At 45.0% G+C, this 25818-nt stretch overlaps 1 protein-coding gene across 2 annotated transcripts; it reads right to left on the bottom strand.

Moving 5' to 3' along the window:
* Positions 1 to 472: 472 nt before the first annotated feature.
* jmy (junction mediating and regulatory protein, p53 cofactor) lies at positions 473 to 25060 on the bottom strand. 2 transcript variants are annotated; one of them, XM_084572064.1, is made up of 10 exons: positions 23550 to 25060; positions 15786 to 15959; positions 7320 to 7470; positions 6923 to 7092; positions 6057 to 6222; positions 5781 to 5977; positions 5616 to 5690; positions 5408 to 5497; positions 4793 to 5312; positions 473 to 4716 (listed from the first exon to the last, which is right to left on the bottom strand). In XM_084572064.1, the coding sequence occupies exons 1-10, from the start codon at positions 24378 to 24380 to the stop codon at positions 4403 to 4405; spliced, it is 2688 nt and encodes an 895-aa protein (XP_084428190.1). In that variant the 5' UTR covers positions 24381 to 25060; the 3' UTR covers positions 473 to 4402. The 2 variants fall into 2 exon arrangements, with proteins under 2 accessions (XP_084428190.1, XP_084428189.1); XM_084572063.1 differs by having other exon boundaries at positions 5616 to 5977.
* Between the last annotated feature and the right edge of the window lie 758 nt (positions 25061 to 25818).

Here is a 25818-nt window from a genome sequence, read left to right on the forward strand (position 1 = left end):
CGTTTGTTTATGTTTTGGAGAATCAACTACGCCGAATTCATTACTAGATGTTCATGCTTGCTGTTAACTATTCGACATACTGACAAGCATCAATTTAGTATTTTCACAGTGAAGGAATCTTAAAAACGTGACGATTCTCAAGCAAGTTCGGGGGGCGTCTTTTTTCAGCACATTTGGGGCGCGATTTTTCACGTTTATCTGCAGATACTTGTTGACGTCCTTGTAAAATATTATGCCGAAATCACCACTAGCGGCTTCTAAATGATATACACACATGTCTTTTCTGACAAACCAAATTTTATTTACTTTAATATTTAAGAAAACCTAAAAACCTGACAAATCTCAATGAAGTTCCGGGGCATCTACTTCAGACCATTAAGCGTGTTTATATACGTTTATTTCTTGACATTTTTTAGCCGAATTCTACATTAGTAGTTCCTTTTTCCAAATTACATTTAAATACGTGCCATAACTATGTTTTAATTACTTAGATAAAGAAGTAAACTTAAAAACTCCATGATTCTAAAGCAACTCCTGAGCGTCTTTTTTTTCTCTCTGACTTTAAAGCAAGTTTATGGACGTTTAGTTGCAATAGAGGTGGAAGACAGCGTTATCCTCTGATAGGGTGAGTAGCTCTGAATCTATAAATATGTGTATGATACCTGTGTGTTCAGATTTGTACCAGTAACGAGCGTTTTAACGTAACATGCGGCTGCCACTTACCGCTGTTGTTTCTTTAAGTAGTTTCCCGTGCGCATGCGTAGTGAAGCGGTTTAAAAATGGCGGCGTTCCATGGCTCCATTTAGATAATCCAGCTTCAGGATCGTGGAAGGATGTTAAATAATAATAATAAAAAAAAATGGATGGAGACGACATTTTGGTGCTTCATTTTATTTTGAAAGGAGGGGGATAATGTATATGTATATATATATAATTGGGATATAGAAAGCAGAGAGGAATGTCATGATAGGAAACAAAAAGAAAAAAAAAAAAAACATTATAAAGTACATTTACATTTGTTTTAAAAATTCTTTAAAATATGAAGTTTCAATAAATACTTCAATACATTTAGGCATGCGGATATAATTTTTTTTCTTTCTCATGATTTACATTTCATTACAGTATAAGTCAATAAAACAACTTTTTCTTTTTTTTTCCATCTTCATTATTGCACTTACGTTGTGATGGGTTTGTCCTCAAACCGGCCACATGCATAAGGTCTGAAAAAGGTCAAAGGTGACGACGAAGGGAAATCTATGAAGAGGTTAAAAAAAAAAAAAAACCTATCTGCTGCCAAGTTTCACTCAACTTTCATCTAAACTAAGGCTGTAAAAGAAAAAAACGATGCTACTGTTAGCTTAGCTTAGCATAAAGAGTCAAACCAGACGACTAGAAAATGACATATTGAAATTAGCTCCTAATGTTGTGGCAACTAATAATTAATCACTTTGATAATAAACATAGGTGGGCTTTATTTACCTCTACTTGTGTCTTCCTACAATACCCATAAGCCCGAGCGGTATCAGAGCAGCGTGTTTGTAGCAGGCTAGCTAGCAGGCGGCGGCCATCTTTGTTTTGTTTCAGCTACACAGGCACAAGTTGGCAAATGAGCTGGAAAAAATCTTTTGTTATCAGTAAACAATATTTATTTTCCTTTTAGTTAATAAGTTTTTTTTTTTGAGGTTTTTTTGTAAAAAGTTAATTTTACTTTAAGGGAAACTGATGGTTTGGCACAAACTGGGGTGAGCAGAAAGGCAGGTATTATTATTGCTGTTTAACCCGGGTCTTTATGCTAAGCTAAGCTAATATAAGCTAACTTTTGAACCATTTTTTTTTTTAAATTAAGCCCAAAACAAGTTTGACAACACATATATATTAAAAAAAATAAAATAATAAAATAAAATCACACACAAACTCAAACAACGTCAGTCAATAAGGAAGAGAAAACAAGGCAGTGGAGAGTTGTGACAGAAAACAAACAAACAACAAACAAGATCTGCAAAATAAATATGAACGTCACAAAGTTTAATGTGTTTAAAGCGTTTTTAAATAGTCTGCTGGTTATTTTGCTTGTTTTGTCGCGTTAGCCCACAGTGACGTATTCTAACAGCCTACATTAATATGATTAGTTTAGAAACCTGCAACCAAAGAGTTACCGCGTTGTTTTTAAACGTCTCAGCTGATCTCCGCAGCTCTAATCTAATCATACCAACTACAGAGATCAGCTGAGCTACTACTGCTTCATGTGAGTTATCCAGATTAAATATTACAGTAAATCAGTTTATTTCTTTTAGCCGTCTGTAGGAGAGACGGTAAAATCATCCGATCGCAACAGAACGACCAAGGCGAGATTCAAGTAATCATTTATCCTTCAAATAAAAAAAGAAAAGTCTAAATGTTGTGTACTGTTTAAATACTGCCCTGGCGTTAGTAGGAGAGGATGAGGAGCTGTGTGTGTGTGTTTGTGAGTGAGTGCTGATGTCTCCAGTGTTGAGGATGGAAAACAGCAGGTCTGTTTGGACGCAGCAGGAAAAAAAAAAAATAAAAAGTTCCTCTCAGAACGTAAACATCTGGGACACGAGCTTCCTGTCGCCTGAGCTGCAGCTCAAACTATTTATGGATCGCTCTCTAGGATTTCTAAACATCTTTTATTCCCAATGGAGATAGAAGTTACGATCGGAAAAAATTACTTTTATATATATATATATTATTTAATCAGCCATAACATTAGGACCACTGGTTATCTGGTTCTCATGGCTCCTGTCGGTGGGTGGAGGCGAATCAGGCAGCGAGGTGAACGTTTTGAAAGAGGATTAAACTGTAACGTCTAGAGGAATGGAAGGATGAGGAAGACGGGAAGAAGAGGAGGAGGAAGACTAAGAAGAGGAGGTGGAGGATGAAGATGAGGAGATGGAGGAGGAGGCAGAAGATGCAGATAAGGAAGATGAGGAGGAGGAGGAAGAGAAGGAGGACAAAGGTGGTCCAAGGAAGGAGAAGAACCAGAGACATGATCATGGACCAAGGAGCATTAAGGAGGGAGGAAGATGAGGAGGAAGAAAAAGAGGAAGACTAAGAAGAGGAGGTGGAAGATGAAGATGAGGAGATGGAGGAGGAGGCAGAAGATGCAGATAAGGAAGATGAGGAGGAGGAGGAAGAGAAGGAGGACAAAGGTGGTCCAAGGAAGGAGAAGAACCAGAGACATGATCATGGACCAAGGAGCATTAAGGAGGGAGGAAGAGGAGGAGGAAGAAAAAGAGGAAGACTAAGAAGAGGAGGTGGAGGATGAAGATGAGGAGATGGAGGAGGAGGCAGAAGAAGTGGTTAAGGAAGATGAGGAGGAGGAGGAGGAAGGAGAAGAACCAGAGACACGTTCGTGGATCAAGGAGCATTGAGGTGGGAGGAAGAGGAGGAGGAGGAGGAAGAAGATTAGGAGGAGGAAGTGGCGGAAGAAAAAGAGGAAGACTAAGAAGAGGAGGAGGAGACAGAGGAGGAAGTGGAAGAAATAAGAGGAAGAGGAACAACAGGAGGTGGAGGAAGAAGAGAAGGAGGACAAAGGTGGTCCAAGGAAGGAGAAGAACCAGAGACATGATCATGGACCAAGGAGGATTGAGGAAGGAGGAAGAGGAGGAGGAAGAAGAAGAGGAAGACTAAGAAGAGGAGGAGGAGACAGAGGAGGAAGTGGAAGAAATAAGAGGAAGAGGAACAACAGGAGGTGGAGGAAGAAGAGAAGGAGGAGGAGGAGATTGAAGAAGAAAAGGAGGAGGATGAAGAAGAAGAGGAGGTGGAGGAGGAAGAAGAGGAGGTAGGGAACCAGAGTCAGGGATCAGACCAAGGATCAGTGGTTCTGATCCAACAGACGAGCTGCTGAAGAAGCTGATGCTGGTTCTGTCCAGTCAGGGTGTCCATGCTGACCCCTGACCTCCTGTGGCGGTCATAATGTTACGGCTGATCCATATGCATTTAGGAAAGGTCCTCTAATCTAACCTGATGCAGATTAAAGTCACAGATGGACGACTCTGGCAGACTCTGGTTTAATACTCGTCTCTGGACGTGAAGCTGAAGCCGGCAGAGTTGGGACGTTGGGATTCAGAGACGACAAACCTCCTGAAACAAACCCATCACAGGCAGCTACAGTACGACATAATGAGAGGTCAGAGGTTGTATCCTCGACGACGGCGCCACAGCAACGATGTAAAAAAAACAAACTATTAGTGGTCTGTCTTTACAAACAGCACGAGTATGACAAAGAAACATCTGATATAAAAAAAGAAGTTGTTTTTTGTTTTTTATCTTTTGTTCAAATCAAAGGTATCTCCAGGTGACGCGACCCCCTGGCTTGTCTGCTCGCCCCTCTCTTGGTTTTGGCTCTTCATATCCGTAAAAAGTCTTAAAAATATTCCGATCAGTTTTCCCAGTCGGCGCAGGGCAGGCCCTCGTCCTCGGACTCGGACTCCGGCGACGCCTCCTTGATTCTCCTCAGGGCCTCGTGGATGCTGCGGGTCAGCGCGTCGGCCGAGTGCGTGAAGCTCTTGGGGTGGCGCTGCTGCTGCTCCGGCCGGGTCCGGACCTTCCTCAGCCGGACGCCCTGCCGGATCTGAGCCAGGATGTTCTCGCCGTCGTCGTCCGGGTCGGGCCCCAGGACCCGCAGCTCGGCCTTCCTCAGGTGGAAGCTGCCCCGTTTGAGAGAGGCCAGCACCTCGTCCATGGGGGAGCTCGCTGCGGACGCACACACGGGACAGTTAGCCTCACGTTAAAACTCATAAAAGCAGATTTGAGAGCGCGCCCTTCTCACCTCTCCTCCACTGCGACGAGTCCAGAGACGCCGTCTTCCTCAGCTTCTTCCTCGCCGTCAGCAGCTGGCTGCTGTCGAAGAACCGAGGGGAGAACGGAGCCAGCGGCAGGGAGGCGGATTCAGACTCGCATTTATGGAGGCGCATCGGGCTGCTGGAGGGATCCTTGTCCCCGTCGTCGACCTGCTGCTGGTCCTCCAACAGGGGGAGAGGTGGAGGAGGAGGAGGAGGGGGAGGAGGTGGCGGGGGAGGAGGAGGAGGGGGAGCAAACGAGAGAAGGGGAGGCAGCGAGAGGAAGGGAGGCGAAGAGTCGAGACTTCGGAGATCCACCGACGGCAGAGAGACGCTGTCGCAGCCGAAGGCGTCGGGAGGAGGAGGGGCGGAGAGTTCTGGGAGATCTGAGATGACCTCGGTCTGGACGCCGGCCGCCTGGGTGCTGGGCGGCGGGGCGGCTCGCCTCCGACCGTGAGGCTGACTCAGGCGCAGACGGCTGGACTTGAGAGTCACCTGACCTGGGTAACGCTGAGAGGGAAGACGGGAGAAGAAGAAGGTCACTTTGGATCCGATCGCCCTGGACTGGACGGACGTTAAGTGGGAAGTCAAATCTAAGCTCTCACCTGTTTCATGCTGCGCAGCCGGTCCAGAGTCCTCTGTCTCTCCTGACTCACTCTAGCGCTCTGCTTGGCTTCATCGTCTTCATCTTCTCCCTTTATAGGAAACAACAAAGTAGCTCTGATGTGATTGATTTCAGGTAGCAGGTAGTTTCGATCCTAATCACGGCTCGGAAGCGTTTTATTTATCCCGCTACTCTCTGATAAATCTCACCGGTTGTAGCAGCAGAGACGTCCCGTCCCCTTGCCGTTGCTGAATCTTCTGGTTGTGATTGACGATGCAGATTTCCTGTCCCGAGAAAAGAGAAAACAAAAACGCGTCAACGGGAAACCCGATCCCGATCCAGACGCCGCCCCGACACGCGTGACGAGCGCTCACCTTCTTGTTTTTGAGGTAGACTTTCTTGGCGGTGATGCGACCCCTGCGTGCCTCCAGCTGCCGCGTCCTCTGCTGCAGGACGCTGAGCTCTTCGTCTCTGAGCGGCGACGGCGGCGTCGCGGGGTCTTCTTCCACCACGCCCTTCATGGCGTCGGGGCTCTCGAAGGCGTCGTAGTACACCACCTCGTCCTGACGCTCTGGAGGAACGACACATTAAAACGTTTCTTTGCACTGAATTCGATCGCGCACGATTGTTTTTTTGACAATAACTCTCACCCGTCATCTGCCTGCGTAGACTCTGCAGCTGCGCCGTCAGCAGCAGCTCCTCGCAGCGCAGCACCTCCGCCTGGATGTCGTAAAGCTGCAGCTGCAGCTCGTAGTACAGCGCCTCCAGCTGGTCCAGACGCAGCATGGCGTCCTCTCCGCCCTGCAGACTCTGCATCTGCGGGCACCGGACGACAACGTTACTCTTTCACAAGGCCATGAAGCAAAGCAAACGCCACAGCTCTACCTGACCGTGCATTTGTTTTGAGCGTGCAGTGGGAGCTGAGTCAGTCTCACAGCAAAGGTTCGACCTGATAAGTCGCTCCCTGTGACTCATTTCCACTGTTTAAGGGCAGGATGTTATTCTCTCCATTACAGGATGCCGCAGCCATGAGCTCACTTTTCCAACACGGCCCTTATCTCGAGTTTTTTCCCCGTTCTTCCAACTTGTCCAGATCACGTTTCTTGTTTTTTTATTTCTCACCAATCCCGATCATTTAAAAGAGTATCGGCCGATCTGATCTTAAATAAACAGAAGTTCCTCCCCTGTCTTCTCTGGATTCAGTCCAATAAATATTTCTGTCTCAGTTAATGTAGTGTGGAGAGGGTAGCTCGTATCACGTCTTCTCTACTCCACAAATGTTCTGGTCATCCATTAACTCCCTAACCCTCTCTTGCCAACCACCAGTAAAACATAAAAAGAACAAGTTTTGACACTACTAGCATGTGGTTCTGGTTTATATCAGACCTAAAACAAATAACTACGACCCGATCATTTAAAAAAAACGCCTGCCTCCGCTCCGATACCGATCGGTGCATCCCTACTTGTCACTGCTGCAGCTTCTCCTTCTGTGAACAAACACACGGAGATGTTTTACCTCCTCCTTCAAGCCGTGCTTCCTCTGCTCCAGGCAGATCTCCTTGGCTCTCATCAGCTGCAGAGTTTCTTTGGAGACGCCGTACTGCAGTCGCTCCATGCGCTCCACCGCCGCCGTCCACGCCGACTTTCCAAACTTCCTCTGGTCGGCGCGCATCCGCTCGTACAAAGCTGTAACGTGGTCGAAATCATTAGTCAGAATAGCAGCTATCTGGTGATTTAGTTTGCCTCCAGTTCATAGCTGAGATGTTTTTAGGATTAAAATACTTGGAAGTAGTTAGAGACGACAGTTTGTTATGAACTCAAGCCTCAAGAACTCAAGCCAAGTTCAAAGGTCGACGCAAAACAATCTCCTAGATGTTTTTCTCCCAACGAGAGGAAATAAGACTTTACTTTACCTTTCTGAGCTCGAGTCGTGGTTTCAAAGAACTTGACGGTCAGGTCTTGGATGGAGAGGACGGCGGTGTGAGCCTTCCTCTGCCAGTCCTCGTCCTCTTTCCTCAGGCCGTCCACGCGACGGGGACCCAGGCGCTCCGTCTCCAGGGAGATCTGACGACGGGAGGGAGGGAGTTGAAACGGGCATCAGTCGCCGCTGAACACAGCTTATACTTTTGAAACAGATCTACGCCGTTGTAAACTTTTACACCCGTGCGGCGGTGTGTCGTCTTCAGCTAAGTTTTAAAGAAGAGGTGACGTGAAGGAGGCAGATGGAGGGAGAATCTTCTGAGTTTGTTTTAGCCTCCGAAGAAACGTGGACAAGGAAACACATTTAGAACAAGTCACAGCTGTTTCTAAAATCTCGTTCAAAGATGTAAAACAGCTTCTCTGTTGTTGCCGCGTTCTTGAAGACGGAGAAGTAGAAAAAGCAATAGAAGAAAAGTAAGAGGAGAAGAAGAAGAAGAAGAAAGAGGAGGAGGACAAGGAACTGTAGGAGAAGGATGAGGAAGAGGAGAAGGAGGAATAGCTGCAAATGAATGCAGTAGATAAAGATGGATAAGGAGACGGAGGGGGAGGAGAAGAAGAATGAGAGGGTAAGGATGACGAGAAGGAGGAGAAGAAGAAGAAGTAGCCGAAAGAGGACAAGAAGAAGGAGGACGAGGACCAAAAGAAGAATGAGGAGGACACTGAGAGGAAGGAGGAGAACCAGAAGAAGAAGAATGAGGAGGAGAAGAAGAAGAAGAAGGAGGAGAAGACAAAAAAAAAGAAGGAGAAAGGGGGAGGAATAGGAGGAGAAGAAGATGAAGAAGGAGAAGGAGGGGATTAAGGAGGAGATGGATGAGAAAAAGGACAAAAATGAGGAGGAGGAGAAGAACGAGAGGGTGAAGGATGACAAGGAGTAGGAGAAAAAGGAGCAGAGGGAGAAGGAGGAGAAGAAGATGAGGAGGGTGACAATGAGAAGAAATTGCTAAAAGAGAAGAAGAAGGAGGACGAGGAGGAGACAAAAAAAGGAGCAGAAATACGACACACAGAAGGAGAAAGGAGGAGGACGAGGAGAAGAAGGAGAAGAAGATGAAGAAGGAGGTTAAGGAGGAGATGGATGAGAAAAAGGACAAAAAGGAGGAGGAGGAGAAGAACGAGAGGGAGAAGAAGAAGGAGGAGACAAAAAAGAAGGAGCAGAAAGAGGAGCTAAGTTTTAAAGAAGAGGTGACGTGAAGGAGGCAGATGGAGGGAGAATCTTCTGAGTTTGTTTTAGCCTCCGAAGAAACGTGGACAAGGAAACACACTTAGAACAAGTCACAGCTGTTTCTAGGGCGGTGCACATCAGGCTAAGATTAGTTTATTTACATTTAATAAAAATAATCCACACTATTTGTTCCTTGTTCTTGTGTGCAGTGCATTCACGGCGTGTTATGAACAACTATACTTTCATACAGAGGGAAAACTCAAACGTGTAGAAGAAGATCATCCAACGAAGACAAGCGGACTGATTCAGTTGTTTCCTTTCCCTGATTCATCTCTCTCTCTCTCTCTCTCTCTCTCCGCCAGTCATTCAGAAGTGAAGGAGCCACTTGGACCAAACTCAAAACAGATCAAGTTCCCTTTTGTTTTGTTTCTGGCTGAAAAAAAAAATAAATAAATATATGAAGCGAGTTCTGCGGTTTAAGGGAGGCGTCTGGGCAGATCATTGGATCATTAACAGATAATGACGTTCTCGGAAAGTGACAGGAAGCGTTAGCCTAAAAATAACCGAATCTCTAAAGCGTATTTAGACTCGAGTCAACTCTTTCTCCTTTTCTTTTAACTTCTTCACACTCAGGCACTACCTGGGAGTTACAGCAGATGGTGGTAATGGCGAGAAGCGACCAGGGGGCATGTCTGTGCATGTTTACAGTGACACTAACCCAGTGTCCTACTAAGCTGCTGGAGCAATAAATAAAAAAGATGCATTAAAAGAAAATCTAAACACACTTTAAGGAGGGGGGTTTAAACTCCAGGTCTTTTTCTCGTGTCGGGCCATGTGAACAAGGGGAAGGGGAGAGAGAGAGCGTTGCCACGTGGTGTCCCGTCCCTGGGTGTTGACTTAAGAAATACAACCCCTCACAAGGAAGGAGGAGAGGAACAAAATGTACACAGACTATACGCTAAACTCCCGTCGGTGCAGCTGTTTATTAATCCCCCCCCCCCCGACGCTGAGCAGATGTGTGTAGGTTCCTCGAAAAGAAACAAACTCCAGAGGTGGTGAACTTCAGACGCCCTGATTTACAGCAGACTCTTAAAACGCCGTGTATGTTGTTAAGTGAGTTTGCACGTGAGCGACGAGAACAGGGAGTGGTTTTTTTTATTTTTTTTTTCTCGGGGTGAAACTGGGAGCGAGTGGGGGAGGAGAGATTACATCAGAAGCCGAGAAGGAAAGAAGGAAAAAGCAGCTTCAGGAGGAAATATTGGAAAAATGAAGCGTGATCTTATCGTTTATTCATCCTTAAAGAGAACGCACGTGAAGACGCGCGTCTGGAAACAAAAGCAGAGGTCGACCTTTGACACCTTCAGAGGAACAAATGGCGCTGGAGTCGCATCAGACCGGACGTCTACAAGCATCTGTTGTGTCGCCTCTTTGCCGTGTTCTTGTTTTGTTTTTGTTGACTCCACTGAAGCCAAAGCCAGAAACACACGTCTGAGCTTCAGGTCGACCGACAAGTCTGCTGGACTGGTTTTTATGCAAAGTAGGATAACGTCTGTGCACAGCTGGCAAAACGTTTCTTTTTGATGTAACACGCTTTTGCTGCTCCACGGTTCACACACATTAGTAGTATCGGGGAAAAAAACACATACTGGACAATTAAACTCTTGTTTTCAACAAAACAATGTATTAAAGTTGAAATATGTGAAACACTAAGACAATACGCCTACATTACCCACAATCCAACTTGCCCAGTGACCGTTCACCTACAATAAAACCTTTGAAACCAAAGCTTTGTTAATGTTTAAAGTCTGTAAAATACCTGCAAAATAAAACTAAAACAAAATAATACTAATAGACTGAGAGTCGAATCTTTTTACAAATCAGGGAGGAAGTAATGCGGTTAAGGGAGGCGTCTGAGAAGAAGCAGCCAAAAAGGACAAGAAGGAGGAGGACGAGGAGCAGAAGAAGAAGAATGAGGAGGAGAAGAAGGAGGAGAGGAGAAAGAGGAGACTCAGAAGGAGAAAGGAGGAGAAGAAGACGAAGAAGGAGAAGGAGAAGATGAAGGAACTAGAAAAGAAAGAGAATAACAAAGAATATGGGAAAAAATTAATTTATATGTGTAAAAAATCCGTTTCCTGTGTGTAAATCTTTTTACAAATCAGGGAGGAAGTACTGCACCTGGTTTCTTAACACCTCTGTCCAACAGCTGTCAGTGACACAACACAGAGGCGTCACTCGCTGAAAATAGAGGTGACATCAGTTCCCGCGGTGAAGGTGAAGTGCTGGGATTACAGCGAGGACGCGCGGTCATGGTGGGTGGTGGTGGTGGTGGCCTTTATCTCGTTTGGTTAAAATAGGAGGTTGACAGTGAGTGACACAGATACAAGGTCTGTTATCAGAACTACTGGAAACACTACGCTCCTACGAGGAGGAGACGAAGGCGACCACGAGTTAAAATGTTTAAAATGACTACAATAGCTGCAAATGTGTTTTAGTAAATTTCCTCTCTTGTTCAAAGATGCAAAACAGCTTCTCTGTTGTAGACTGAAGACAGAGAAGTAGAAAAAGGAAGAGAAGAAGAAGAAAGAGGAGGAGGATGAGGAGGAGAAGAAGGAGTAGGAGGAGGACGAGGAATAGCTGCAAATGCAGTAGATAAAGATAAGATAAGAAGAAGAAAGAGGAGAAGGAGAGGGAGAAGATGAGGAGGAGGGTGAGAAAGAGGACAAGAAGAAGGAGGACAAGGGCCAGAAGAAGAATGAGGAGGACACTGAGAGGAAGGAGGAGAACCAGAAGAAGAAGAATGAGGAGGAGAAGAAGGAGAAGGATAAGGAGGAGGAGGAGAGGAGGAGACAAAAAAGGAGTAGAAAGATGAGGCACTGAAGGAGAAAGGAGGAGGAAGAGGAGAAGAAAAAGATGAAGGAGGTGGTTATGGAGGAGATGGATGAGAAAAAGGACAAAAAGGAGGAGGAGGAGGAGAATGAGAGGGTGAAGGATGACGAGAAGGAGGAGAAGAAGGAGGAGAAGATGAGGAGGGTGAGAATGAGAAGAAATAGAAGAAAGAGGACGAGGACCAGAAGAAGAATGAGGATGAGGAAGGAGGAGAACCAGAAGAAGAAGAATTAGGAGGAGAAGAAGAAGGAGGAGACACAGAATGAGAAAGGAGCAGAAAGAGGAGAAGAAGAAGGAGAAAGAGGAGGAGAAGAAGATGAAGACGGAGGAGGTTAAGGAGGAGATGGATGAGAAAAAGGACAAAAATGTGGAAGGAGGAGAAGGAGAAGAATGAGAGGGTGAAGGATGACGAGAAGTAGGAGAAGAAAGAGCAGAGGGAGAAGGAGGAGAAGAAGATGAGGAGGGTGACAATGAGAAGAAATAGCCAAAAGAGGAGAAGAAGAAGGAGGACGAGGAGCAGAAGAAGAAGAATGAGGAGGAGAAGAAGAAGAGGAGGAGACAAAAAAGAAGGAACAGAAAGAGGAGACACAGAAGGAGAAAGGAGGAGGAATAGGAGGAGAAGAAGAGTGAGGATGACACTGAGAGGAAGGAGGAGAACCAGAAGAAGAAGAAGAAGGATGAGAAGAGCAAGGAGGAGAGGAGGAGACAAAAAAGGAGCAGAAAGAGGAGACACGGAAGGAGAAAGGAGGAGGAGGAGAAGGACAAGAAGGACGAGGAGGAGAACAACGAGAAGGTGAAGGATGAAGAGAAGTAGGAGAAGAAGGAGCAGAGGGAGAAGGAGGAGAAGAAGAAGAAAAGGGTGAGAATGAGAAGAAATAGACAAAAGAGGAGAAGAAGGAGGAGGACGAGGAGGAGACAAAAAAGAAGGAGCAGAAAGAGGAGATGCAGAAGGAGAAAGGAGGAGGAGGAGGAGGAGAAGACGAAGAAGAACGTTAAGGAGGAGACGGATGAGAAAAAGGACAAAAAGGAGGAGGAGGAGAAGATGAAGGAACTAGAAAAGAAAGAGGATAACAAAGAATACGGGAAAAAATAAATTTATATGTTTTTTATGTAAAAAATCTGTTTCCTGTGTAAATATGTAAATAAGTAATTCAGGAAGCTCATTAACTTCAATCCAAGTCACAGAATCACTTAATTTGCATTTCATATTTCCACATTTGTATAAAATTTGCTTGACAGGTGCATCACAGATCACCATGACAACTGTTGCCAGGTGACAACGCCGCCGTGAAGCGGTAACCGGAGAACCATCAGTGAAACCACATTTTTAATTCATGGCTCCCCTCTGACCTTCCACGCAACAGGACACCCGCCCATGGAACGGGGCCGTCCCACAATGCACCACTCACCACAAGTACCTGACATCCTTCTGCTGCCATTCACCCGTTCATTCATAAAGCGCAGCCCTGAAGTGAGATCAGGTGACGCGGAAAGAATGAACACTGACTGAAGAGCAGCAAGATACGTTAAAAAAAAAAACAGAAGATGAATATTTGTGAGGATATTTCTATATCTTTTAATTCTAGCTCATTATAAGCGTCCAGTTTGTAGCTTGAAGCTCTGCGGTGGTTTAACAACAACCACACACACACCTGCCACGTGTATTCACACTTGGAGAAGAGAACCGACACCCGGCCGCTCTCGTCCTTTTCACCTGCCCTCCACAAACACCAAGGATGATGCAAACTGCATGTAAATCACAGTCTCCTGTGTGCTAATTCACCGGCTCCCTCTTTGGTCCCTCCATGAACCTCATGACTCATTGTTTTCTTATTTTATTTTTTTCTGACGGGAACCGACTCCACCTGCTTTTTGGTTTCAGCCGTTGGATTTTTGCCCCGAGGTGGTGGCAGGTGGCAGGTGGTGGTGGTGGAAGCTGGGAAACGCCGGCATCACGGAGAGTTCAGACATAAAACATGTCAGGAGCGAGCAGACAGAACAGTCTTCGGGGCAAAAGCTCATCAAAACTAACCTTTTCACTCTTTTTACGCCAAATAAATAAAAGTACAGGTGATAAGACGTTAAACTGGAAGTATTTATTTACATATTTGTGGACATAAACTGCTAAAAGATACTATAACTATTAGCATGTAGTACATAAATAAGTTTGCAGTGTGTAGTTTAAACATATTAAGGGCTAAGCTCCTAAAAAAAGGATACTACAACTCCCATAATGCAACTGAAAAGCCTCTTTTAAATCCTAAAACGTCTCTGCTTTTCAGCCCCACATTTATATATTCTTTAACAGTATAGTAGTCTACACAAACTGCCTGTCTTTTTTATTTTTTTTTAATTTCTCACAATTTATTCAACAACTACATGTTTCTGCTTCAGAAGCTACTTCTATCTCTCGGGAGATAAGGCCGGTAACGCAGCTTAAAGGATTAGCTCGTCTGCATTAATGGTTTAAAACTATTTTCTGAGCAAAAAAAACACAGCAAACGTTCGCCGTTTAATCCGAGTCAAATGAACTGAAGACGCTCGGCTTTTGAATAAAGATTTAAATACGTCGACTGGGGCCGTGGCAAGTTGTCAGGAAGTTTTATTTTATTGCATACGCTACATCCAAGTTGAGACAATTCAGACAACAGTTTGTTTTTACTAGTTTCACGCCGTCTGAATGTGATATATCCCGACTCTTAATCTTTCATATTCACTGTCAATCTTGGTGTTTTGACGTCAAGCAAAAGATACGAAACAGAACCAGACTTCTTCTCCTTTAAGAGAAAGCGCCAACATACGTCGCTGCGATTCAGTGAAAGTCCTTAATTTAGATTCAGCACCCGCCCAAGAACCCAAATACCGTCGTATAACACAAGACTCATAAACCTACAGAGGGGTAGCGTAGAGACGAGAAGAGAGAGGACAACACAGACTGAGACTGAGACTGAGTGAGGGGGGAGAAGACGTCGAGGGAGTAACTGTTTAGATAATGAGATCCAAAAACATGACGGAGCAAAACGTCTTCGACTGAGAACCGACTGGAGAGAGGAGCTGCACAAAACCAACGCCGTAGGAAAGATGTGAAGCTAGAGCTCATTTGATTCGTCTGAATTTTGGACGTGAACCTTTACGCTCAGCAGTCAGATGAGCAGTAAACTATTCAGCTGAAGCTCTTATCAACGAGCCATAACTCAAATCTGAACAGACACGACACACAGATTTTTTAATTGTGTCTGACTTACGCTAATTTGTGTAAACACAGGCTAACGTTTGTAGACTTCAACCTACAACAGAGTACTCAAAGGAGAGGTTTCAAAGACTAAAAGCTATTTTTAAACGGATAAAATCTCTTCAATCCTTTTTTTAACGTGGATAAAATTGCTCTGTCTGCTGCTCCTGCTGCTGCTGCTGCTCTGCATTCGTTCAAAAGAAAAAGACAGTGGATTTACTCCAACCAGAGAGAAATGATCAGATCACGGTTATATTTTCCTACTGAACGGATAATCAAAAGTTTAAACCACCCCGTCTAAATCTGATCGGACGCACTCTGTTCTCATTAAGAGACATTTTTAGTCTGATAGTTCTCAGGAAATACTAGCGCCCCCACGTGTAATTTCTTTCTACGATAACAGAAAAGAGCAGAACCGACTAAAGCCAGCGCATGTCCCTTATTCCATCTGGGCTTTTGCTGAACAAGTGCACAAGTAGGACTCTGACCTGTTGACCGAACCCCGGGGGGAGGAAGGAATGTGTCAACGCTGAGTATGTGAGACAGTAGAGATTAGCCAGGGAGGATTTACTTCCCTTTTTTTTTTTTTTAAGCCTCTAATGAAGAAAAAGCAACAAAGATAGAGAGAGAGAGAAGAGTGTGGAAAACAGAAGAGTGTGCTGAAGCTGCAGAATTACCGAGTGGTTTAGTGGTTGCTGTAATAATACTTATGCTGGTTGTTAAGCCGCTCTGGGCAGGGAGGGAAGGAGGGAAGGAGGGAGGGAGGGGGAGCCTCTCTAGCTGATCCTCTGCCCCCAGATGCAAAGCTGTAGCATAGAACAGACCAGCTACTACACCACCACCACCACCATCACTACTACTACTCGGCTAATGCCATTACAGTGAGCTTAGGAGGCTCAGTGGAGGACATTACGATGCACTGCATGTCCAAAGCACTAACCAAACCGCAAAAAAACGGCGCTGTAACTGCAGTAGACAGGCGTCCTTTGCACATGTCAAACTGTGCTCCAGGACAGAGCGGTAAACCGGATCTAAACCTGCTTAAAATCAAAGCACCTAAAAAAAAACCAGATGGTATTTGTATATCTGCTGCTGCGCGCCCCCGTGTGTACTGTCATTTACCTTAATCTGCTGCCGGCGCAGCATCGCCAGCTCCCTCATGTCTCTGAAGGGCTGCAGCAGGTAGTGGTAGAGCTGGGTCGTCGCCTCCAGCAGGTCCCCGTACGCCTCGTCCTCCTCGGGGTACACCTGCAGCAGCTCCACCATGCTGTCCATGGCTTTGTGCTTGTCCAACACCTGGGACAAAAAAAAAAACAAAAAAAAGGGAAAAACATGAGGCTGGAGACATCAACATATACGTAGCGTTAAACCAGAGCCCGTCTACGGAGAGCCTTCCCACTCTCTATTAAGTCCCATTGTAACGACTTTTGGTTGCAGTTCCACCAGATTTCCACTGGGGGCGATCGACATGAGTGCAACATGAATGGGACTCTATGGAGCTAAACGGCTAAATGTGTCTCTTTCACCCGATTGTCGTTGAGAAATCTCAGATTTGATTGTAGGTTTTGCAAGTTCAACACGGGTTATAGGTCAAAAGTTGAATGAACGAGAACTTATGTCCTTTCGTTTTCTTACAGGTTGAGTTGTTGTTGCCCATAACACGCTAGCATTGTGCTAATGAACGCTGATTGGTCAGTGAAGGACTGATTACGACCAGAGATACCGCTTGACGGCATCGTGGCATCCGAAGCGGGACCAGCGGACTTTTTCGCCCAAGTTTTTTTTTTTTCGGCCCGGTCTTTTAAAACAACGAAACAGAAACTCTTCTAGCACGATTATTTACCCGTGTCATCTGTGTTGCCCATGCCTCGAGAGAAAAGAAAGTGCAGAGCGCGAAAAGCACCAAAGCAGTGACTGAAGGATTGCCGTAAAGCAGTATCTGGTCGTACGATGTGTATGACGTCATTGACGTTTTAAAATACTTTTTAAAGCAAATAAGTGACTCTAAAAAATCTAACACCCAGCAATGTGTCATTTCTTTGCATCTCCTTTCAAATACAATATTCAAATTACTGCATAAAAAATTATATCCTGAGAAAAGTGGATTTTGAGGGGTACTGCTCCATAGACCTCCATTCACTCTGCACTCGTCCTGAGAGCGCCCTCATATGGAACCAGAGTGGAACTGCAACCAGTTCAGAAGCCGGAAGTTCAGTGAGAGTGGAAGTTCTCCCCCTTATTAGACGTTCTCTGGTTAAACTCTTAATACTTCCTGACTTCCAGACTCGCAGGCAACAAAACCAAGTTGAAGTAATCTCAACTTTGAGGCAACAAGCAACGGGAGCTCCCCAAACGTTTACCTCAAGGAAACGTCGTACACGACTTTGGTTCCTGCCGCCGAGTTCATGTGGCGTTGTTGTCTTCTTCTCAAATATAACAAGAGCTGCTTCCGTGCGTACGTTAGAAATGTTTTATGTTCTGCTTGTTTTCAATTTGGGGTGAAATTACCTGCGCAACCAGTCAGGAACGTCCAACTATGAGTTATAAAGACGGGGACGAGGAGTTGAACACTCTTATCGACTTAAATCTTTAAAAATACATCTTGTTGTGTTTTAGATTAAACAATTAATGGATAAATCAGCAGGGAGGGTTAAATTTCGCTTTTTAATTACACTGTCTGGGATTAAAAGCCAAAATTAGTGTTGCTTTCGTCAACGAAAACTATGACTAAATATCGTCGTCAACGAACCTTTATCACGTGACTAAAACGAGACGAGACGTAACGTAAATGCTGGTCATGCGACGATGACTATAATTAAATGTATAATGCAATATTGTTGACGAATAAAAACGAGACTAAATGTGGTTTACAAAATAAAAACTATGCTAAAATGTCTCTCCATTTTCGTTGACCAAAACGAGACGAGACGAAATGTTACAACGTCATTTTGTCTCGTTTTAGTCGCGTTATTATTATTATTTTGTAGTTTTTCTGTTTCCTGTGTCCAGAGCCCGTTTCTCTCGCAGGCGACGTCACTTCCTCAAGCTCCACTCGCGGCATTATTTAGAAGATGCAGCTCCAGTGAGTCTGCGACTCTGCGTGAGTACTGAGTAGCGAGAGAAAGGGAACGATGGCGGGCCAGCCGGGGGTCTTTGGTAGAAGAAGAAGAGAAGACATTTGGAAAAACTTTAAATACACCGAAGTGGAAAATAAAACCGAATGTCTTGTGGTGAAAGATAGGGAGAAGTGCGGCAAATAGTAAATAAATAGTAAAATAAATATGTTGTAAATTCAAATCAGCGTCTTCCGTGTCTGGAATGGATGTATTCTTGAGTCTATAAGGTAACAATAATATAATAAGAACCTTGTTTGAAATAGGTTTGGCTAAAAGAAAATTTTGGTTTTGTCTATACTACAAGGTACTTATACTATATTGACTGGGTTAAACAGAATTGCATTACTAAAAAGAGACTAAAATACAATTTTCATTGACTAAAACTAGACGAAAATAGTCATGGATAATTCTGACTAAAATAAGACTAAAATGCTCAGACTTTTAGTTGACTGAAACTTGACTAGACTAAAACTAATAAAAACTAAAATGACAGCTTGACACAAAGACTAGACTAAAACTAAAATTAAAACAGGCCGCCAAAAACAACACTAGCCAAAATGCATGCCGTGACAAACCTACAAACCTTTTAGAGGTTACTAGGAAGCACTTTCTGGTTAATTTCAGTATCTTTAGGCCAAGTTTGTGGTCTTTCAAAGCTCAAATAAGGAAATGAAACACAGCATACAGAGTGTGGGAGAGTCTCCACGTTCGTGTTTGACTTTGCGGTCAGGGATGATACCATAAAATACCGCCGTGTATGTACATTGTGAGCGTCGTACAAGCAGAATAAATAGGCCCCAACTGTTCCTGATTCATACCATATGTCCAGCTATCCACACACTGACTGCTCATTGTTGCTGAGATAAAGTGCCATTTAAAAATAAAACACAGCTATTGTTCAGAAGAGAGAAAACACAATTCATCTCCCGGCTCTCTCAGAAACCAGCAGCTCCAATTCACGCAGCACAATACTCCTACTCTTCAGGATAATGTTCGAAATGTACGACGCCACCCGAACCAAAGCGGCGAATAAAGTGCTCTTCTCTCCGAGCACGGACGGCCACAGATATGAATAGAGACTCTTATATTAACTCGGTGGCTGCTGCTTTTTTCCGAAGCCCTCCACGTCGGGAGACTCGGGGCGAGGAGGAGGGGGGGAGACACTACGCGATTCAGCTCCAACACTGCTCCTACTGTTTACCTTGGCTCTGTGTCGCCGTGGTAACCCCCCCCCCCCTCCCTTTAGCTCCAGTCGCTGCCCGGGCATGAGCTAGGTACTTAGGTTTAAACTCACAGACGTCTAGACGGAAGAATATCAGCGCTCTGACACATTTACGATCCTTTTATTTATTTGGCTGTTTTTGTTTTTTTAAATAATTCAACTTTCTCATCTCCTGCTGTTTTAGTCAAATCTGTTTTGTAGGTGCAAGAGAACAAGAGAACTGCAGCACCTGCACTTCACCGTCAAGAGGATTACTCGTCTTAATTAGAGCCGAAACAATTACTTACTTAGTCAATCCACAAAATTGTGTGCGCAGCTACTCTGATAATTGATTAATCTTTAAAGGTAATTTGTGAGTGATTCATTTGACATATTTGGCTATAGTGAATCCTCTCCAGCACTTCTAACACTTCTTTTGTGCTCAAGTAGTTCTCCTCCGTGCCTTCGAGTCGAGATGTCGCACAGGAAAGAACACGCCTCGACTGCGAATACAATTCAGGAGTCGTCGTAAAAAACGCTAAATGAGTCTGCCACCTACGAGTATGAATCAACAGACGCACCGAAAAAAGAAGAACAAATGAATCTGGGATTGTTTTAACAGTTTGGAAAGTAAATAAAGCGATTAACAGACTGTTAAAACCAGCTGATAGTTGCTGTTTTGGATCAAACGTACGTCCATGGCTGAAGTGCCCCTTGAGCAAGTCACCTAAGCGCCAAAGCTGCTCCCTAATAAGCACGTCAATGGATGGGTTGTATGTAAACGACTGATTTCCCCCACTGTGGGGTCAAATGGTGGCCCTGACGAGCATAGACCCACGTTAAATGTAGGGGTCTGGGCACTCTCCATAGACAGGGCTCAACCGGAGGGGTGGGATAAACGGTTGTCTTTCAAACTCCCTCTCCACGCAACAGGATAGCGCTACAACCAATCAGAGCAACGAAGAAGGTGACGTAGTCAGAGCGACGGAGAAAGAGAGTTCCTTTCTCGGAGAAAAGCTTAACTTCAAGTCTTTCAGAGCGGCGGCCAAAGGATGGGGAATTCACGCGTAATTCACGGAACTTATGGTCGCAGGTCAGTCGTCATCATGTTAAGTCAACGGAGAGTAACTAGACTGCCCCTGGAAGCTGCCGCTAGGGGCGCGTCTAGATTCTAGGCCAGTCAAATGGGGGATACAACTGTCAAACGATAATGAAAAGAGTTGAACGCACCGAATCAACATCAAACAATTCTAGCAACAAAGGCCGACTGTGACATCTCCTGTGTCTGGACAAAAAGGCGAACGCACCATAAAGACTAGAACCAACAACCAACCAGTACGCTTAATAGATTGACCACTTAAAGTCCAGGACACTTCAACCTAACATCCAAGAAGTACCGGCAACGAGGGACAACTGTGTCGTTGCTTCACGTCTTCACCTGTGTTTGGACCAAAGAGTTGCACTAAGACTTCACTACACAGCTAATGGCCAGCTGGTACATACATTCTGCATTACAGGAAGTAAGTCTTCATACCAGCAGCTGGCAGTGTTTGTCGTTTTAAAAAAGGAAACAGGAAGAGGCTAGGCTGTTAGCTGGGAGGCTAGGAAGCTAGGACGAGTTATTATTAGCTGGGAGGCTAGCTACAAACTGTCTCCTGAATCATGTTGATCAGTTGGTCTATAGGTTGATGATAACGTTGCTGTGAATATATGTACGTATTGCTCTCTTTCCCCTCTTTCATATCTCTTGTCCTGATCTGGTTCTCTGAGCTGAGCAGCCAATCAGAGTGACCCGTTTGTTTCAATCGACTGATGTTCAATTTGACACTTGCTTCCTCAGATTTCACACCAAACACCGTAACTTTATCCTCTACACATTACAATCTGAGAGTGTTTCACCTCCACCAGAGAACGACAACAAGAACCCCTGTTATCTTACAACGTGTCGGGCTGACGGTTAGCCTGATGAAGTTTAACAACCACAGGAAAAAAATGGAAAACTGTGTTCGGGTCAATGATCGACCGGCTGCACGGGACACATTTCTACCGCAGCCCCTCCAGCGTACGTGGGAAAATTATCTTTAAGAACGAGGTCTGGAGATTGAGACGGTATCTTGTTGTTAAGATGAGATAAGGACACGACAGAGCAAGCTATTAACCGTCAAGAAAATCCATGAAATTAGCATTTTTTTACACCCCTACTTAATAAGGATCGTGTTTACTTGATTGACACTTGTAAATAATGAGCTAATCCATGAAATCTTTGGTGATTCTGCTTGGAAATATGAGTTCAGTTTGTGCATCCTTGCCTGCATGTATCACCCACCCACAGATATGAACACAAAAACAAGGCTGGCAGCGGTGGGATTCGAACCCACGCCCCCGAAGAGACTGGAGCCTTAATCCAGCGCCTTAGACCGCTCGGCCACGCTACCACTTGGTGTCCTCTCATGTCACCGAATTCCCGTGTCCCTCCTGTACGTCAACTTGTCACCCCGTCTTCAAGGAGACGAGAAGTTGCAGGTCAACTTGGCCCGTGACCTACATAGCCCTCGGTAAAAGGTTTATTACGAATGGACCTAGTGACTCGGAGAACGGACACAATCCAGTAAAACTAAGTAAATATTACTTCTGATGTTGCTGACACTATCTCACAGAGTGGTGCTGCAACTTTTGAGGACTGAACTTGGGTTTTAGTAGCCTGGTCGTTACCATCCTACGTTTCCGCCCGAAATTTGGTTTCGGTCTGGCACGTTAGTCCGGCCCAATGTAATAGGAATCTGTCTCCGTAATGGGCGGATGCTTATTTTGAGGTTTAAAATCACTGGAGTTCCCTTAACCAATCAGCAACGTTTGGTAATGACGTACATTGTGCGCCGGAGTTCAGGCTCTTACGCTTACCACTTCCGCTTCCAGTTAAATAAATCAAACTTTTCCCAAAGCCAGTTGGAAGGAGAGCTACGACGTCCTCGCCGTTTATAAAATTGACAAGACAAGCCTCTTGTTCTGGTTTTAATTCCGTGATGCTCTCGAGAGTTGAGACAACTTCGCGGATGGCTTCTGGCGTCTCTTCCTCCGTCGCCATTGTTGCTATGCTGTTGAACTACAAGCTTCGCTGGACTACAAGCAACTCGGCAGGCGAGTTCCGCGTCATCACTCAACTGTTCGCTGATTGGCGCGGTTACACGCGAACCACGGAAGTGCAATTGGGCCAGACTCCGTGCCAGAACGAAATCAAATTTCGGGCGGAAACGTAGGATGGTGACGACCAGGCTAGGGTTTTAGGGCTGCCTGCATCTAATGTTTATTTTCATCAGTCAATCGCTTGAGAAAGTTGAGGCATGAAACGTTTGATTGGTTTCACGCTACTACACTGATCTATAGGCGGCACAAACTCACTGAAATACACAAAAAGGAATATAGAGAAGAAGTTATACTAAGAGGTAAGACACTGATACGGTAGATTTTAAAAATCAGCTCTTTAAATGAGGAAGGAAATATCTCTTATATCACATTTTTTTAGACCTCAAGGTCACACACCACATGATTACGTACGTCGGTGAGTAACACTGGACGTAAACAAAACTACTTTGGGTCAGTTTCGGCCTTAATTAGTAAAGATTGTGGTTTTCTTTGCTGCACTTGGGTTTTAAATTACTGTTTCGGACAAAAGAAAGTTAGAGGAAGTCAGGAAATTATCATTTTTTTTAAAGCCTTATCTATCGACAAAACTAGAAATCCATTAAAGGCTAAATTAATTAAAAGATGGTGAAAATATCCGTTTTAGACGCCGCCCCAACTAGATTTCTATCTTCTGAATGTTATGATCGGTGCAATAAACTCATCATCTCTGGTGTCTAGAGATGTTCAGCCATTAAATAACGTGTTCCCGGTTGTGCAAAACCCTTAGCGAAGTTGTTTGTGCTTCAACGAGCTGAACAAAACAAAAAGGCAAGGTGAAATATTTGGCCTGAGGCATTGTCTCCTCTCTGGGGTATATTTAGTCGGACACGCCGCTCGTATCTACTCCTAGCAGCAAGGCAACGCAACATGTGGACTGTGCGCGCTACAGACGGCTCGCGCGGCTAAATATACACCCCCTCAGCTGCTTCGGACGGGGCTGAAACAACCTCAACAGCTGTAGTGACACATCACTTGTGTTAAAACTCCACCTCCGTTTGTTCTCCCGTGTTTCTGTGCAACTCCCTTCGAAAAAAGTGCTGCTCAGCCAACTGGAGTGTGGTGTCTGGCCAGAGGAGATCATGTTACTGGCCTGTGAACGTGCAGCAACAGATGGTAGATCACAGAGGAGGAGGAGGAGGAGGAGGAGGAGGAGGAGGGGGTGGACAAAGGAAGAGGAGGAGAATAAGCAGACCATGGGGCACAATTATGCTCCGAAAAAACTACATGCACCAGTCTGCGGTTGTCCTCCTAAAAGAAACAGCATTCCTATGAAATGTAAGGGTGACATTAAGCAGATTAAGAAAGCCAAAACATCAAGTAGCTTAAAAACTTCATATAATAAACGTTTTTCTTTATATTAAATAAGTTTAAAAGTATTTATTTCACCTCTTGCATGCGTCTTTTGGCCCTCTCCAGAGCATCCTCGTAGCCTTTCTGCCTCAGCTCACTCAGGCTCTCGTAGTATTCATCCGTGTCGTCGCCCTCGGAGAAAAGCACCTGTGAGAGGATCTTCCAGCCGCAGGTGTCCAGGGCATGACCCAGGTACACCTGCAGCTGGTAGCACAGGGCGTCCGTCTCCCGCTGCGACACCCCCGGGGCCCCGAAAAGCACCGTCCACACGCCGGACTGGTCCTCCGGGAAGGGGGGCAAGCACGGCTCCAGGTCCGAGTTGACGGCGCACAGCTGGAGGTGGGCTGCCCGCAGGTCCTGGAAGGAGAACAGCCCGGCCCAGCTGAAGTCCTCGCGGGGCCCGGTGCCGTCACCGTCTGCGTCATCCGGGGACAGCGGGACATCCACGGGGTCCAGGATCTCTATGTCTAATACCTTGGCTGTGACGATGTCCCAGGAGCCTGGCGCGGGGCTGACTTTTAAACCCGTACTGTCTCCAACGGTGTTGTTTGTGTTTTTTCCTTTGGGGACAGAGTGCGGTCTGACTTTCTTTGACATGACGGGACTTTTTGAGGGTTTTTTCGCCGCCGGGACAGCCGGGACAGCAGGGACAGCCGGGACAGGAAGCACAGCGTCGGGGCTACAGTCGAGGTCCAGGACGGTGCTCCGTCTCTGCACGGTTCTGTTGTGGCAGGTTATGGCGAACTTTCCCTCGACGTCGTTCCAGGCCACGATGAAAACAAATTTGTGTCGCTCCTTTTCGTCGAAGACTTTGGGCCGGACGGACACCCATCCGGACTCCAAGTTGTCCTCCATGGTGAATGACATCTCATCCAGCCAGTAAACACGACACGTAGATTAACGGTAACCAGGAAAAAAAAATAAATAAATAAAAAAAATGTCTTCTGGCGTAGAAGCTAACTGCTACTGCTAGCTAACGGCAGCTTTAAAAGTAATATTAAGCTAGTTTAGCTTAGCGAGCGGAGCTACTGGCTAACATTAGAGGGTGAAACAAAGGCTTTGTTGACCCGCTGCTAGCTGCGCGCGTGCGGCAGAAAAAACGCAGCTAACGTCGTCGTCCCTCCAAACGGTCGGATTTCGGGATTCGGGACATGAAGAAGTTCCGGCGGCCAGAGGCGCTCGGACATCACGGTGTAACCGAACTCGGGGCCTTATTCTCTTATTTACCGCGAGCGGATAACGTCGGTTGCCATGACACCTGGCACCTCAACCTGCTCGCGCTCCGCCAACGATGATGATGATGTTAGGCTCTTTGTCCGTGCTCAGACAATGCTGTCGCGCGACGCGGATCGGCTCGGCTCTCGGCTCGGCTCGCTGTCACGTGTGAGCCTCTGTTTACAAGCACAAGGTGCGTGCGCGTGTGTCGAATCCGGGGAGGGATTTAACTGGCGCGACCACCAGCCCCCTCTTTCCCTGGTGCTGCATTCACGTTCCATGATGAAAATAGTAAATAAGAGCTTTCGTAAAACGTCGATCGTTGTACTGCCCTGAGAAGCCAAATTACTTGATATATTTGATCAAATTGAATCTAAATTAAATTATTATGACAAACAAAACCTAATTTATGTTAATTGTGTAGGTAACAAGCAGCAGTTACCCCTTTCACGAGCCTCAACAAATATCAATTTACCATCTTATTCAACTGATTTAAACTTTATTTTGAACGTTTTATTAGGTAATTTATTTTAATTGATTTTTGCAGCTTTCATGGAATTACATTTAACCCTTGTGTACTGTTCAAAAACACTACCCTTCCCTAATGTTTGTGGCTGAAAATAGCCACTAACTTTCAACAGCTATAAAACATTTTGCATAAATCCTGATCAAAACTACTAAATATTTAAAAAGATTCAACATTTTAACTCTTTAAATGTCAATTTAAAAGATAAAGATAAAAGTATGAAATATGTCAATGAAAACTGGTAAGTATAATCAGACAAACATGCTCACGTTCTTTCCGTCGTGTTGACAGTGATTTAAACTTCACTTTAAAATTATAAAGTTATTTTAATTTTAAAACACAGCATGAATAAGTCACCATAGTTTCTTCAGCTTTCACTGAATTAGATTTAAGGCCAATTCAGACCTTTTAATACCAGCACATCTGGGGTTTAGTCCAATAGACAACACAAAGCCTGGTTTTGAGTAACTTAAAGTAATTTACAAGATTACTGACATGTATTACCTTTTTTTTAGTACCCCCTTTGTATATTAAACTTAATCTTAATCTTCTTTTTTGTGATTT

Source organism: Chelon labrosus (genome assembly GCF_963514085.1).
Source record: "Chelon labrosus genome assembly, chromosome: 22".
NCBI classification, from domain to species: domain Eukaryota; kingdom Metazoa; phylum Chordata; class Actinopteri; order Mugiliformes; family Mugilidae; genus Chelon; species Chelon labrosus.

What these genes read in the sequence shown, in the direction of transcription:
- jmy (XM_084572063.1), bottom strand. Translation starts at nt 24,380, where the DNA reads ATGTCATTCACCATGGAGGACAACTTGGAGTCCGGATGGGTGTCCGTC. An exon ending in TGCGCCGGCAGCAGATTAAG is followed by an intron (nt 7,471 to 15,785) that starts GTAAATGACAGT and finishes TCCCGTCGTCAG; the next exon opens with ATCTCCCTGGAGACGGAGCG. An exon ending in AGCACGGCTTGAAGGAGGAG is followed by an intron (nt 6,223 to 6,922) that starts GTAAAACATCTC and finishes CGGTGCCCGCAG; the next exon opens with ATGCAGAGTCTGCAGGGCGG.